The sequence below is a fragment of the Ischnura elegans genome, chromosome 12 (genome assembly GCF_921293095.1).
Source record: "Ischnura elegans chromosome 12, ioIscEleg1.1, whole genome shotgun sequence".
Taxonomy (NCBI): Eukaryota; Metazoa; Arthropoda; class Insecta; order Odonata; family Coenagrionidae; genus Ischnura; species Ischnura elegans.
Window position 1 is genome coordinate 37,662,175 of NC_060257.1, and position 13,933 is coordinate 37,676,107.

Below are 13,933 nucleotides of genomic sequence, written 5' to 3' on the forward strand. Positions count from 1 at the left end.
TAGGCCTCCTCAATATCATTTTCTTGACAATTGTTCGCTGGGTGCCACTCACTTGTTTACTTCCTTTCTGCGTGTTAATCAATGGTAATTGAAGATTTCCTTCACTCTTTAAACCTTCGACTTTTCAGGGGTGATCAGTGTGGCTGTGAAATATTTTATTTCAATTGTGGGGAGCAGCCATTTGGCAATAATTGTAATTTGAAGACTATGGAATCAGGATACACAATTTAAGCAAAGAAAGACTCACATTCGGTAGTTTTTGGGATAATTACAGACCTGTATTCGTGGCGAAGCACTTATGGAATGTCTAATAGTGCTACGCCATGATGACGAGTTTGTCAATTAGCAAAAGTTAGTCATTATCATCTGTATAGTTTAAGATTTCTGTAAGTTGGTGGAAAACTTTTTTTTTTTCATTTTTTTGGTAATTTTTATGTCATTTCTCCTTTTTTTTGCCTCTTTTATATTGTTGTATTTTCCCTGCCATATATCACTCTTTAAATGCAAAGGAATGTCATTTTGAAGAGTTCAGCCTAGGGCTTTTCATGTTAACTCTTGATTACCCTGTTTAAGGAAAGAAAATCTGGAACAGTTCATTTTCTTTTTATTCACCGCCTTTTACTTAGATTTTGTTTTTCAATACCATGTAAAACCTAGTTTGGTTTTGGTAAGACAGGGTGGATCTGCACCACTGCGTCTATTCTAGATATGGTAGTACAATTATGATTTTGATACCTATCCTTAAGTAAACTTTTAGGGGAATTCTTTTGCGTAGGGACCTGCTTATTATGCTGCCTGATTACTCTGTAGGGACTGCTACATGTGATTAGTTACTGTGGTAAAAAAGAATTTATATATGAAATTAAAATAATTATATTTTTATGCACTGCTACCTTTGAAGGAAAAGCTGTCTGGCTGTATATTCATTTACATTTGAAAATAGTCGGCATTTTACAATTGAAAGTAAATACCTGCTCTTCATCTTGGATAATTCTGAAAAAAATTGCTGCTGAAATTTTTAGCGAATCAATTTTGATCTAATTCATTCATAAATTGGCTAAACTCTTGGCTAAATTTTATGCGAGAAGCTTATGACAAATAATTCTGGAATGATATATTTTTCATCAGAAACATATTCAGTGACTGGATAAAATTTGGATTTAATAAGAAACGTACTCCATGGTTTTTTAAGTTAATTGGTTGCTGCATTTATGATTTCGTGATTTACTCTCAATTAGTCCTCAGATAACAAAGGTGCTTGATGAACTCTGTAATTTTCCATTTGTTATTGAAATATTGGATATATAAATAAATTAAAAGATACTGGCAATTTTCCAAAAAAAATACTATAATTTTGCAGCTTGGTTTCAATGAATTCATTTCTATATATTTTGTATTATTTTCCAGTGAAGAAAGCGGTTGTGAAATTAAAATATTTGTTGAAAATTGCCATTAACTTTTAATTTATTAATATGCTAGCATCCCACGTGATAAAGCCTGGAACATCTCTCCATAAAGTGGATACACTCTTCGAAATATTTTTGCAAATGTGAGGTTTCTCCAACTTGTATATTTTTATTTTTTTTATTGGAGCTCTTGGGTATAAGGATCATATTTCTGTTGTGAAAACAATGGCAGTGCTTCACAGTGCCTTGGCTCACGTTAATGGTAACCCCCAAATGGGACCTGGATGCATCCCAATTTTGTCACAGGTTCCTTGTGGCGTTATGTGCGAGCCTCTATGTCCCTCTCGGGATACATGCCCCCACTGTGCGACCCCACTGATGGCCACTTACTTCTCGACGGTGGATACGTCAACAATCTTCCAGGTAACAGTGCTCGTAAAGTACTGAACTAAAAAAGGTTGATATTATGTATTTATAAAGGTCTCTCGCTTGCTCATGCATTGAGTATGCTGTGATGAATTTGGTGGCATTGTTTTTTTTAAATGTTGAACTCTTATCATAATAAGCTACATTATTTTCAAAATGTGTGAATAATTTAACTGTAGGTTGAAGTGAACATTCAACAAGTCATCAGTGTGATATCCTGAAGAAGATTGCTGTTATGCTTTTATTATACATAGTGCATTATTTATGTTGATGTGAAATAGGTTACATTATAACTTGGTGCATACATACATGGCTTATTAATTAGGTCACTTAATTTTATGGAAGGTAATGAAATTTACCTTACTCATAGCTGAGCTGGAGTGTATTTGTGTTGTTATGTAAATTTAATCATAGTTTCCTATTAGTTGGAATTAGTTGACCATTTATGTATATAATTTTAAAATTCACAGAAATAAGGTAGTTGCCGTGTAAATGGTCATTTATATAAAATTTTATTTTCTTTGTAATATATTTGTGTATCGTTTATTTTATCCAATGAAGTATGTATACCACTTGGAGTATATGTTTTAGTATCTTCTTCTTGGTATAAATTATTATTAAATGAAATTCTTACATCGACATTAACCTATGGCTAAAATTACTGAGGCAAAACAACAACCTATGTTAAAAATTATAATAGCTTCCTGTTTGAAATTAATAGCTGTGTAGCTAAGCTTGATGAATTTATTTTTAATCATCAATTTTCTATTACCACAAAATTTGTTATTCCACTCCCTCACTAAGCAACCGATCACAGACACATGCTATGATTTCAGCTTGCACTGGATTGAGGAGTCTGGAGTTTATGGGGATAGAGAAAGAGTATAGTGTTCCGAGAATAAGCATTTTATGACACTCAGAACCTTTTTAGTCTGCTAAGTTTTCACTCCAGTCAAGGAAGTCATGGATGAACTCTGATCTGGGATAAACTCCAAAGGGGAAGCAAAGAGATGAAAATCGTGGTTGAACGAGCTGTGTTCTGTGTTCTATAGGCAAGATTGACATTATATTGTGGTTGTGGCTGGGTAGCACTGGGTAATGCTGACTTGACTTTAGTTCTGCCACTACCACTATTGTTTGACTAAAATTCACTATATGCCTTGTTACATTTTCCCATAAAATTCATGTAAATAACTGCTTTGGAATTGATATTAGCCTGTAAAGTGTTAAAAATTCAGACTTGAAATCAGGAATAAGTCAGGGAAGAGCACTATTTTAAAATGCCATTTGTTCAGCATTAAAAATTTATCATATATTTAACTTGTCATTAATAGAAAAAGGGATGAAGACCATGAAATGCCTTATATATTGTTTTGTTTTCATTTAATCTCCTGATCAGTGAATCAATTCCTTTGGGAATATTCTTTTATAAAGCGATTGTCACTACATGAAGGAACTAAAGCCAGCTGTTAGAATCCAATCCCTTTCCTCTATAATAGTGTATTGTCTGTCAGCATTGTAAATTCTATGTTCAGCTGTATTTAGAATGGAATTGTTTGAGGCTCTTTTGCATACTTCCAACACTTAAACCGGAATCATCAATTTAGGCAAGTGGGTATCATGAATAAGTGGTGCAGCAGATGTGGCATTTATGTATGTTGTATTTCCATCAAGTATATAGATATTAGTGATTCAAGTATCACTGAAATTGCTCTAAGAGAACTAGAATCATACATGTTATTGCCTTTTGATAGGAATCTTGGGTTTATGTTTAAGAAATTAATATTACTGGGCAAGGTATGATTCAAAGACTGATAGTACATAATGATTCAGATTGTAATTTATTATTTGATGATATTTTATGGGAATTCATTTTGACATAATTTTGATGCATGTATTTTAGATGATTAAACTACGTTGTGTTACAATGTGTTACTAGTTATGAGTGGGCAGTACACCAGATGCTGATTTCCTGAAAGAAAGCACTAACGCAACTTTTGGGGTTAATTTTTAATAGCCATGGTGGTAAGAAAACATAATTTGATAACACAAGGTAACTAACATACTTATCTCTAAGCTTTCTGTATGAAACTAAACACAAATAATTCCATTTCACGTTGTCTTCCCGAGCTATGATGGCACTTGCCCTTTTTGAGCCAAAATCCAAAAAAAATGTACCTGAACTGAAGGACCACATTTCACAGGAGTTGTGCAAAGACGTGTACAAAGTGCCATGCTCTTGCAGAAAATCATATGTTGGAGAAACATGCTGAGGAATGGCAACAAGAATGAAGGAGCATGTATGAGCCACAAATTATAAACAACACCATTTGTCAGCCATTGCAGAACACATTTGGAGAGAGGCAGGACAAAAGATTGATTTTGAATGAGCAAAGATAATGGCGAAGAGGAGCTGTTACTATCCAAGGCAGATCAGGGAAGCCTTAGAAATCCACAAGACCAATAACATAAACAGAGACCGTGGCTACTCAATCTGCATCTTGGGGAAGAGAGTGCTGCCCAATCAGTGCTCAGCAGAGGGATGGCCAGTGCTTTGCCAGGTGGCAATAATTGAAGTTTCTAATCTTGGACCTGAAGATGAAAGTAGGATGGACTTTGAAACTTGTCACTCATGAACAACAAACACAGCTTGGAGAACCCAGAATCTTGCATTCTTCATGGTTGGCACTTTTGTACTTAGGATTAATTATTTACAACAACATTAATTGGAAAAAATGAAAGGCAAAGTATGGAATGCCTCTACATTTACAGCACAATTTCATTTAGTTTTGAGTTTCCTGATGTTTGAATGGATATTTTTGCACAATTAGTGTTTTTGTTTAAATCAAGTATTACATTTAATTGCACCCCAAGTGCAGGAGTGAACGGGTTTCCCCAGGTGAATAATAGAGAATGAAGCGGCACAGAACACAGCGCTAGAGTTAAAATATGAAAGCCATAGAGTTGGAATTTGAAAACGAAACCAAAAAGGGAGCAAGATAGGGCCCCCCATCCTTAATTCTGAAAGACAGCCTGAATTGAAAAAAGGGAGACGAACCAATCCTAATTCATGAATAGTAGTTCATAAGAACTCTTTTGTTAACAAAAAAAATGCAAATGGTTTATAAATGAAATGTTTTTTTAGTTTTCAATTGCTTCTCTTGCTATAAATATACCTAGTTCACTTCTTCCATAATTATTCCAAAAATTATTATGTCCTCAATAGGGTGGTTTCCTATTATTTTTTTATTGCCTAAATCGAAAGATTATTACTCCTGGAGTACGTATTTCACGCTTTTAGATTTTTAAATGACGATATCTATTTTTCGCGATTAAATGAAAAGTGAAAATTTTCAAGCGCGTGAAAACGCGACGCTTAAGTATGAATGTCGGGAAGTCTCTCCGCGTGACGTATTTCTGGTTCCCCCTCCCGCCCTGCGAGGTGACCTTGAGGCGAGGCTTAGCGCTGATACGACGCAGGCTGCTAGCGGCTAGCCTAGTACCCTGCTGGCTGGTAGCGCTTGGCTTAAATAAGGATTATTAATAACTTATCAAACGAGGAAAACTTTCCGACCTTAGCCAGTTTTAATAAGTGATTGTTAAGACATGTTTCCCTGAGCTCTGCGCCTCATGCATGCAATGGTAACCTCAGACGACGTATAACTCCTATCTTCTCGTATAGAAACTAGGTCCCTGTGACGTCACGTGGAGTGGCATCGCATGGGCGCCAATCTGGCCCTTTTCAAATGAGGATAAAAATGGACCATTGCCATTCGTCTAACCCGGTATTTCTAAAACAAAATAATTTGTATATTATGAATACACTAATGGTGGGTAACGAATCGCAATCAATGCCTTTCGTTTTCTTTGATGAAGGAAACCACCCTATTCTCCGTATACTCTTCATATTTTCTATTCAACCTTTTTAATTTACCATGCACTCATATGAAATCCATTCATTAATGGTTGTTTAAACAGGTAAAAGCTTTTCCTACTTTGCAATTGCATATGTATGCAAACATTATTGTTTTCAGTTTTGCCAATAGCACCTAAAGTATTTGAGGTTATTGCTTCTTATAAAACTAGAGTGAAATCCTCGGTTTCTGTCGTAATAGAATCCAGACTGTGTTTTTGCTATAATTATGGTTATATTGGGATAATTAGTTGAGGGAGATATGAGTATTTATTCTACTCAGCTATAAAATGGTTGATTTGTGTGAAAATTCCCTATTGTTAACAGGCAGATATTTCTTTTTACAATAGTGATTTCTGGGAATAAACTCATGAAGGCTTTCTGAACACCTTTCTTTAAGTTACACACCAGCATTTACCTAGTTGTTAATCTTTAGTTATCCTTTCTTAATTCTTTTGGAGACCAAAATTATAGCATCTGTAAGACTGTATTAGGTTGAATTTTTTGAAGCCCAATTTATTATTAGTTTCATGCGTATTTCTTTCAGAAATATACATATATGCTCATTATTAAACTATAATATTGGCTCATATGTGTATAGAATGAATGAAGATTTATTATAATGAACTTTTTATGTTTATTTGTGCTTCTATGAAATTTTTCTTTTAAAGGTGATGTATAGGTATAAATTTTATCAAGACACTATGATACCAAATTAACGAAACTTATGTAAATTCTCTGATGCAGCCTTCTAAAATGGCATTTTTACTCTTTAATGGAAAATATCCAATTTTTTATAACCATGACTATGCACTTGTTGAAATTTTCTATGATCTTATGATCTCCTCCCAGGCTGTGGGAGTTGATGAGAGAGTTAGTGTACCTGGGAAAGTGAGCATAGTTGCCTTCTCAACCTCTTTAATGAACTATTTCTAGGCATGAAATTTTAATGTAATTAACATATAATATATGCTAATGATGTAACAGTATGCATAGATGGGTATGTCTGCAAAATATACATTTGAAGTCAGCCTTTAGTCAGAGTTGACCATGTCGGTCTCTATGCTCATTGAGGGCTCAGTCATTTTTGTCCTCACTGTGATGCTTTTATTGTTGCCATTTTCTGGCTATTCCAAAGGGCTCTCTGCTCAGGTTATTAAATGTTTTTTTTTATGCCTCAAATTTTCTGCCATGGCAAAAAGCTTTTGTGCTGTCCACTCTCCAATTGCATGGTTAACATTCTTCCAAATCCTTTTCTAGCTCATGTGCTTCAACTTCCCTCTTCTCAAACCCTTTTTAGGATAGATATTTTGCTTGCACTATTGTGCACCTTATTAGTACCTTTTGCATTTTAATTATGTACCTACCTTGTAGAATGGTGTAATGGGAATAAGCTAACTACCGATTCCTCTGTGACTAAATAATCTGTTCTTCTCTGGATTCTTATGCTGGCTTATTGTTTAATATGTAATTTTCTGCAGATTTTCTAACCCCTGCGGAAGAGTTTCTTGCACTCAATATGCGTGTTAAATTTTCTATCATTTAATAAGTTGGAAGTACTACATTTGGAATCTAGGATTAAGTGTATTGCCTCTATGCATTACTTACCATATGCTTTTATTTTGTAAGCCCTTTTATTTCTGGACTAATATCTTATTCAAACTGGTAAGTTCAATCATAAGAAGGTGGTTTTTACGTGTATTAATCATTACTTTTTATTCCTGTAATAAAACATAAGTATTATAATGTGTGGAAAGTTGGCTGGATTTTTCATGATTTAGCTAAGGTGGTGAAAGTAATTGTATATGGTGTGAAAGGAATACAAACTTAAAAGGGAATTTAATTGTTTGATTGTGACTCTACATTTATTCCTTATGCTTCTGGGATAAAAAAAAAATCAATAGGCTAATTCACCAGAATTTTTTAACTGTTGAATCTGATATAGTTTGCCAAATTAAAATACCGTAGGTTTTTCTATTATTCTTTCATCTTTTGCGTACTTTTAAGTAATAGGCGACTGAATATCGAAGCTCTCATTACTTTGAGGAAAATGGCCGTGAGCAGTTCCTGGCTCCTTCCATTCAGTGACTTTTGTCACAAAAAGCATCCCCCTACCTTTCTCCCCTTTCCCCTGATAAGCAAGGTGATTGGGTTCTAAGTGTGAGTAAGTCTGATGACATTAGAATTTACAGAAGGCGGCAACTTTCTTGTTTTTCTTTAATTTATGAGTGTTTCTTTGAATGTTCACGTATTTTTTCTATAGAAATGTATTTATAATTAATAACTTCAGGCTTAACTTTGTGAAACCTCTCCATATTGGAATTAAGGAAATAAAACTTTTTAAGGTTCACTGTTGTTTAATTAAGGGCACGACCCGGGTTTCGTAACTTAGTTACATCGTCAGGTGACTGAACCTGCATGCATCATACATTTATACACAAAGTGCACAAGTGACTGTGAGGACATCTGTCGGAAAAGAAAAGGACTAGTTGGAAGGCAGGGGTGAGGGTTAAACACGGACTGAAATAGGGAGAGGGGGGGGGGGGAGAAGGGAGAACAGTCACTCGTGCACTTTGTGTATAAATGTATGATGCATGCAGGTTCAGTCACCTGACGATGTAACTAAGTTACGAAAACCAGGTCGTGCCCTTAATTAAACAACAGTGAACCTTACAAAGTTTTATTTCCTTAATTCCAGAAATGTATTTTCCATCCACCTTCTGAATTCATGAATTAAACTGTCAGTTTAGGTTAGGGAAGACTATTACATTACAGTTTTTAAATGAAATAGAGAAGTTATGAAACCTGATCTCCTCTGCTGTCCTCTTATGGTTTGCTATGTCATAAGTCAGGGATTAACTGGTAATCAAATTTATATGCTGTATTAAGTTATCACATTTGGGATTTTAGTGGTATATATAGAGTCTATGAATGAAACCTCAAGTATCATGCCATTTAGAAGAAAAGAAACTTACTCGACATCGAAATATGTAGTTCATTTTCAGTCGTTCAGTTGATGTGATTTCATAAACTTTGGTCCCTACTGGCACACGAAAGCATTTATTTGGTTGTGGTTCTGAAAAAATTCCTGCCAAGTTATCTAAACTGTTTTCCATGCTAATACATGTAATTATGTATCTGATTTGCATTTCAAATTGTACTTTTTAGGGAAATTATTTTGTATTTTAGAACCCCATGTAGTTCTTCATGAAAAGCATCATTTATGAAGGTTAAGAAAATATAAGTCCTGACCTCCAATGGTCGTAATCTGTCATGATGACCTGGGGTTAAAATTGTCTCGAAAATTGTTGGAATGGAATCTTATTTTTCAAATTTCAATTCATCTTGCAGAAAAGAGCTATTTACACCTGGGTATGGCATCTTCCATTGAATACTCATGTACAATTTTTTTTAGATTTTTCATATGATAAACTTTTAGCGCATTTGGAGTATTGGAAAGAGACCGCACATTTATGTTTGCTCAGTGCTGAGTAGAAAATGTTTTCTTCAAATTTTTTTACATGAGCTATCAAAAATTGATTATTGATTGACTGATACTCCTTTTATTTCAATTACCTATTAGCTAGCCTATTACCTAGGGCTAATGAATTCTTAGGCAAAAGAATGTGTAGTATCATTCTTTGAAAATATTAATGCTTACTTTTTAGGGAATTGTGTGCAGTAGTCTGCTGTCATATGCTATCTAGTAGGAAAATGTAGCCTTTGGTCTTTTATGTCTATTTGATTGTCGATATTACAAGATCAGCTAATATCGAAGTCCCAGCAAAGTCCATTCTGGGTATTTTCCTCCTGATTGTAGAATTGTTTACAGTGTTTCAGCCACTATTGTAGCAGAAAAAGCTGTTGATGTGTCCTGCAATTCAATAGTTTAGTCGCACAAGTCCTCAGTGACCTTGTTCAGGTCCTAATATATACATGCTGACCTTTAGTGAGCTATGTATCATGTCATTGGTCCTGACAGGGCTAGGCTGGCGTTACATCCGTGCCAGCATGTCGATAGCTGGCCTCTTCCCTCCACTCTGCGACCCATTGGATGGACACTTGCTTCTCGACGGTTGCTATGTCAACAATGTTCCAGGTAATAAATTCAAATATCCTTGTCTCATCATCACTGCTTCTGGCCCTTCGGTGTTGTAAATGGCTGAAAGTTACTGCACACTCCTCTCTAAAAATGGGAAGAAGTTGGAATTAAACCTTAGCATCACATCATCTGGAAGACATTTCTACCCATCTTTTTCACCTAGAGGCCATTTTGTACGGAAAATTGTTTTGGTTTTTAATATTAATTTGCTCAGGAATTAAATAAAGTGAATCCATTTATAGCTTTTAATCTAAATATTTTATTTATCTGTCTCAAATTATTTTAATAGCAAATAACTTCTAAAGTATGCCAAGGAAACTTCTCAGTGAGTCATTTTGATTCTGGTCTGACAAATCCATGATTACCTCATTTCCATTTTGCTATCCATATTGAGTTGTGTTTAATATAATTTTTTCACTTTATTGTTCACTTGGGAGGAAGTCACATGAACATATCATGTATTAAAAGCATGAAATTTAAGTCTTTATCTTCAATTCAAGGCTCTAATCAGTAAAACCTAGTAGTATTCGTGATGCTGGAGTTAATGTTATATTCTGCATTCCACTCCTTTATGATCAGTTTTTAATGTTAAGCACCAAGCATTCCTAGAAAATTAACTTTAAAGGTTTACCTAATCTCGAAAGGAATTTGGTAACATTTTACTTCAATATTCCTGATATTTAAGCTGTATTTCAGCACTGTTATTTTATTTACTTGAAAATAGTTAATATTCTCTGTATATTAATTCATATACTCACACATTGATCTGAAAAATGTTATATTTTGCTTTCATTTGCCTTAAATGCTTCGGCTCGCTCAAAATTGTATCTATGCTTTATTTAGTCATTTATGTGCTTTAAATGCAGTTTGGGATTTATGTGGGATCATTAGGGTATTTCTTTTAGATTTCCTTTGGAAATGTTGCACTACTTATTGATGTAAAATTATTTTTATTCATCCTTTATGCCTTGTCTGCTGGATGCAGATTTGCATTGGTTAATGTGTTGTGTTAATGTAATTCAACCTGGTTTGTAGATATAGATATATTCTTGGATTTAGATCAATTTAAATACTTATGTCATCTACATTCTATGATGGGTAATCTGTTTTAAAGACCATAATGTAAATGATTCTTTATTGTTATAGAAATTTAAAATGTCACCATATCATTTCACACTTAAAAATGTATGAGTGAGCGAGGGAACCAAGTGATTATATTTTGGGTAAGCCATATACATTCATGATTTCAGCGACACAAATAATGTAACTAAATTATGTTAAATTAAATATTGCAATTAAGTTCTTAGTAATGTTCTAAAGGTCAAAAAACTAATTGTTGGTTGTAGTATTCATTCTGCTTTATAACATATTTTATGAGATTTTGAAAGAATTGAATTCAGTACTGTTAAAAAATAAATGACCCAAAGTTAAAGAAGTTTCTACTTTAGAAGAGACTGACATATTTATTAAAAATATTAACAAATTATTATTTGTCAAAAATTTGTTGGCCTGGGTAATATTTTCCTACATTCACTTAAGTTCTATGAACCCATTTGTCATTCATACACAGATAACAGATTTATATTTTGCAGTGTATTCATCAAGATTAATTGTGCATTGTTACTGTGCTGCATGCTATCAATAATGCAGTACTCATTCATAAAATATTGTAATTATTAATTTAGAATCATTGTGAACTTCAAAATGTTTCATTTCTGATGAATTTTTTTTGCAATAGAGGATCTGTGTCAGGGTTGCATAAATAAGTTATTCATTGGTGGAACCCGCGATATGAGTAATAATCATTTGGTGTCAAAATTTGTTGCCCTGATAAAAAGTAGCTACTTACTGCTGTTTTTCATTTAGAATCAAGATTTGCATTCCTTTTGCCATCAAATAATGATATTTACATAATTATGCATTAAATTATACATTATAAATTCCTTGATTGCAAGTTTGTTCAGTTCAATGTCAAACAGTTTCTTGCATCTGGGATCTTTCATAGAAAGTTAGATGAATCAGGCTTAATACATGTTTTTCTCCAATTAGAATATCAAATGCTGAAGTGCTAAGTAATTGTATAATTTTGTGTAAAGCTACCTTATTAAACAGTGGTTTCATGCATCTCTTTTTTCTTAAGCTGACGTTATGAGGAGTCAAGGTGCAAGGCATATACTGGCTATTGATGTAGGTTCTCAGGATGACGTCGACTTGACCAATTATGGGGATTTCTTGTCTGGTTGGTGGTTACTCTGGAAGCGTTGGAATCCTTTTGCCACTCCAGTTTCTGTACCCACATTACCTGACATTCAATCAAGACTTGCCTACGTGTCATGTGTGAGGCAGCTTGAGGTAAGTTAATTGTAACAAGTTGAGGGTGGCTTTCTAAAATGTGCTCTAAAGTTTTGTGGTATTAACTTTATTTAAAAGGGACGGTACCAATAAGTCACCACCGAATCATGTTCTAACTTTTCATTGTGATAGAAAATGGAATTTTAAAGGATCGGTGTTTTCGATTGAGCATTAATGGACCTTAGTTTTCTTGGTACATATAATCAATAGAAAATACGAGTAAAACTCCTATGCGTATGTAGCATTTGATACAACAATGCCTTGAGACAATGGAAATATAGCCCATTAACATTTACGGAGGGGATTTCTGTTGCTGGGCTTGAGGAAGAGCGTGGAAGGAGCTACATTGTCATGATATGGCATAATTGTTGTATCACGGGTTTCATAGGTGCAGGTGCTTTATTAATAATAATACCTAATATATTTATTTAACGAGTTGATAGAAAACCCTTTATATTGTTTAACATTAATTTCATGTACTTAAAGTAAAAAAGATGCATCTAGGGTGTAATGGAGAACTTCAAAATAAAAATATCATAGTAATAGTAATAAATGAATGGGACAAATTTTAAATAAAAATACAGATATGGCATTATAAAAAAGGCAATCAGTCAAGGAACATTATTTCTCACATATCTTTTGAAGGTACTTGAAGGAGAAGCAAAAAAGTCTATGTCACTTGAGATTTCATTAGCATCTCTCGTTTCACAGTGAAGTAGCATGTAGAAAGAGTTAATTATTTGGCAGATTAGGAACATTAACTCATTATTCCCCAGACTGTTTGTAGAACTTCAAACTTTGGTTTTTTTGTATTTCCTGGTTTATTTAGCCCTTATTAAGGTGAACTTCCATAAAACGTTATTATATTCATCATAATATATGATTTACATAAAGTTGCGTTTACGCAATGCTGGGAAAACTCCGGTAAATATAAATGAAAAATCAAATTTTCTAACTTAGGTTGCATCTTTTATTTTTCATCTTCACTTACGATTAAATGTGTGAAAACATTCCGCGTGAAGGTAAACATTGCACTTTATACGCCCAAAAGCTGTCTGTGATTTGCACAATCGACATCTTCGCTGGGAGTTATCAGTATTCCTTTCGATGAAATGTGAAATGTTCTGTCTTGTCGGACATGCTGGGGTATGTCATTTTTCCTAGGGCGTCCCCCATATGCGCACCGATTTTTATCATTTGTCATCAGGTTTGTATTGGAAAGTACTTCTTACCTCTGTAACATTCTTACGATCTCAAACCAGAAGTCTAACTGAGGAATTGCTTTGCCTATGACTAATGTGTAAAATTGCCACGCATTCACCATTGTATTATAGAGCCCATTTATCAATGGAGGCCACCACCATTTTTTCCCCTAATCTGGATACGGTGACATGCAGCAGAATTATTGTGTAAATCTATCCTCCCATTTCCTGATTGTAGTCGTTGATGACATTCGGTTGCGGAATTGGTTCACTTTTCTTCTGCCTCCGGTTATACCTTTTCGTCCTTACTATTGGTAGTTTGAAGCAATGGCGACGACAAAATTATCATGCCATCGAACTAAGAGAATATCTTTTGACTTATCAAACGAAAACCATCAAATCCCTTTTTGGTTTTTTGCCAAATCCCTCGAAGACATAAGTGCGCCGTTTCCCATTCTATTTTCTCCTTCTGTTACCGCTGCAAAATAACCATTATCACTTTGAGTTTCCAACAGACTGTAATTGGTTATGA

At 34.2% G+C, this 13,933-nt stretch overlaps 1 protein-coding gene across 5 annotated transcripts in view; it reads left to right on the top strand.

Moving 5' to 3' along the window:
* LOC124169396 (neuropathy target esterase sws) overlaps positions 1 to 13,933 on the top strand; it is an 84,345-nt gene that overhangs the window by 59,017 nt on the left and 11,395 nt on the right. For 2 of the 5 annotated variants that reach the window (XM_046547991.1, XM_046547994.1), the window contains 2 exons: positions 1,713 to 1,829; positions 11,988 to 12,199. In XM_046547991.1, coding sequence (XP_046403947.1) covers positions 1,713 to 1,829; positions 11,988 to 12,199 — 329 coding nt within the window. Of the gene's footprint in view, positions 1 to 1,712; positions 1,830 to 9,727; positions 9,845 to 11,987; positions 12,200 to 13,933 lie in introns of all 5 variants that reach the window. The other 3 variants (XM_046547993.1, XM_046547996.1, XM_046547995.1) reach the window with 2 other exon arrangements.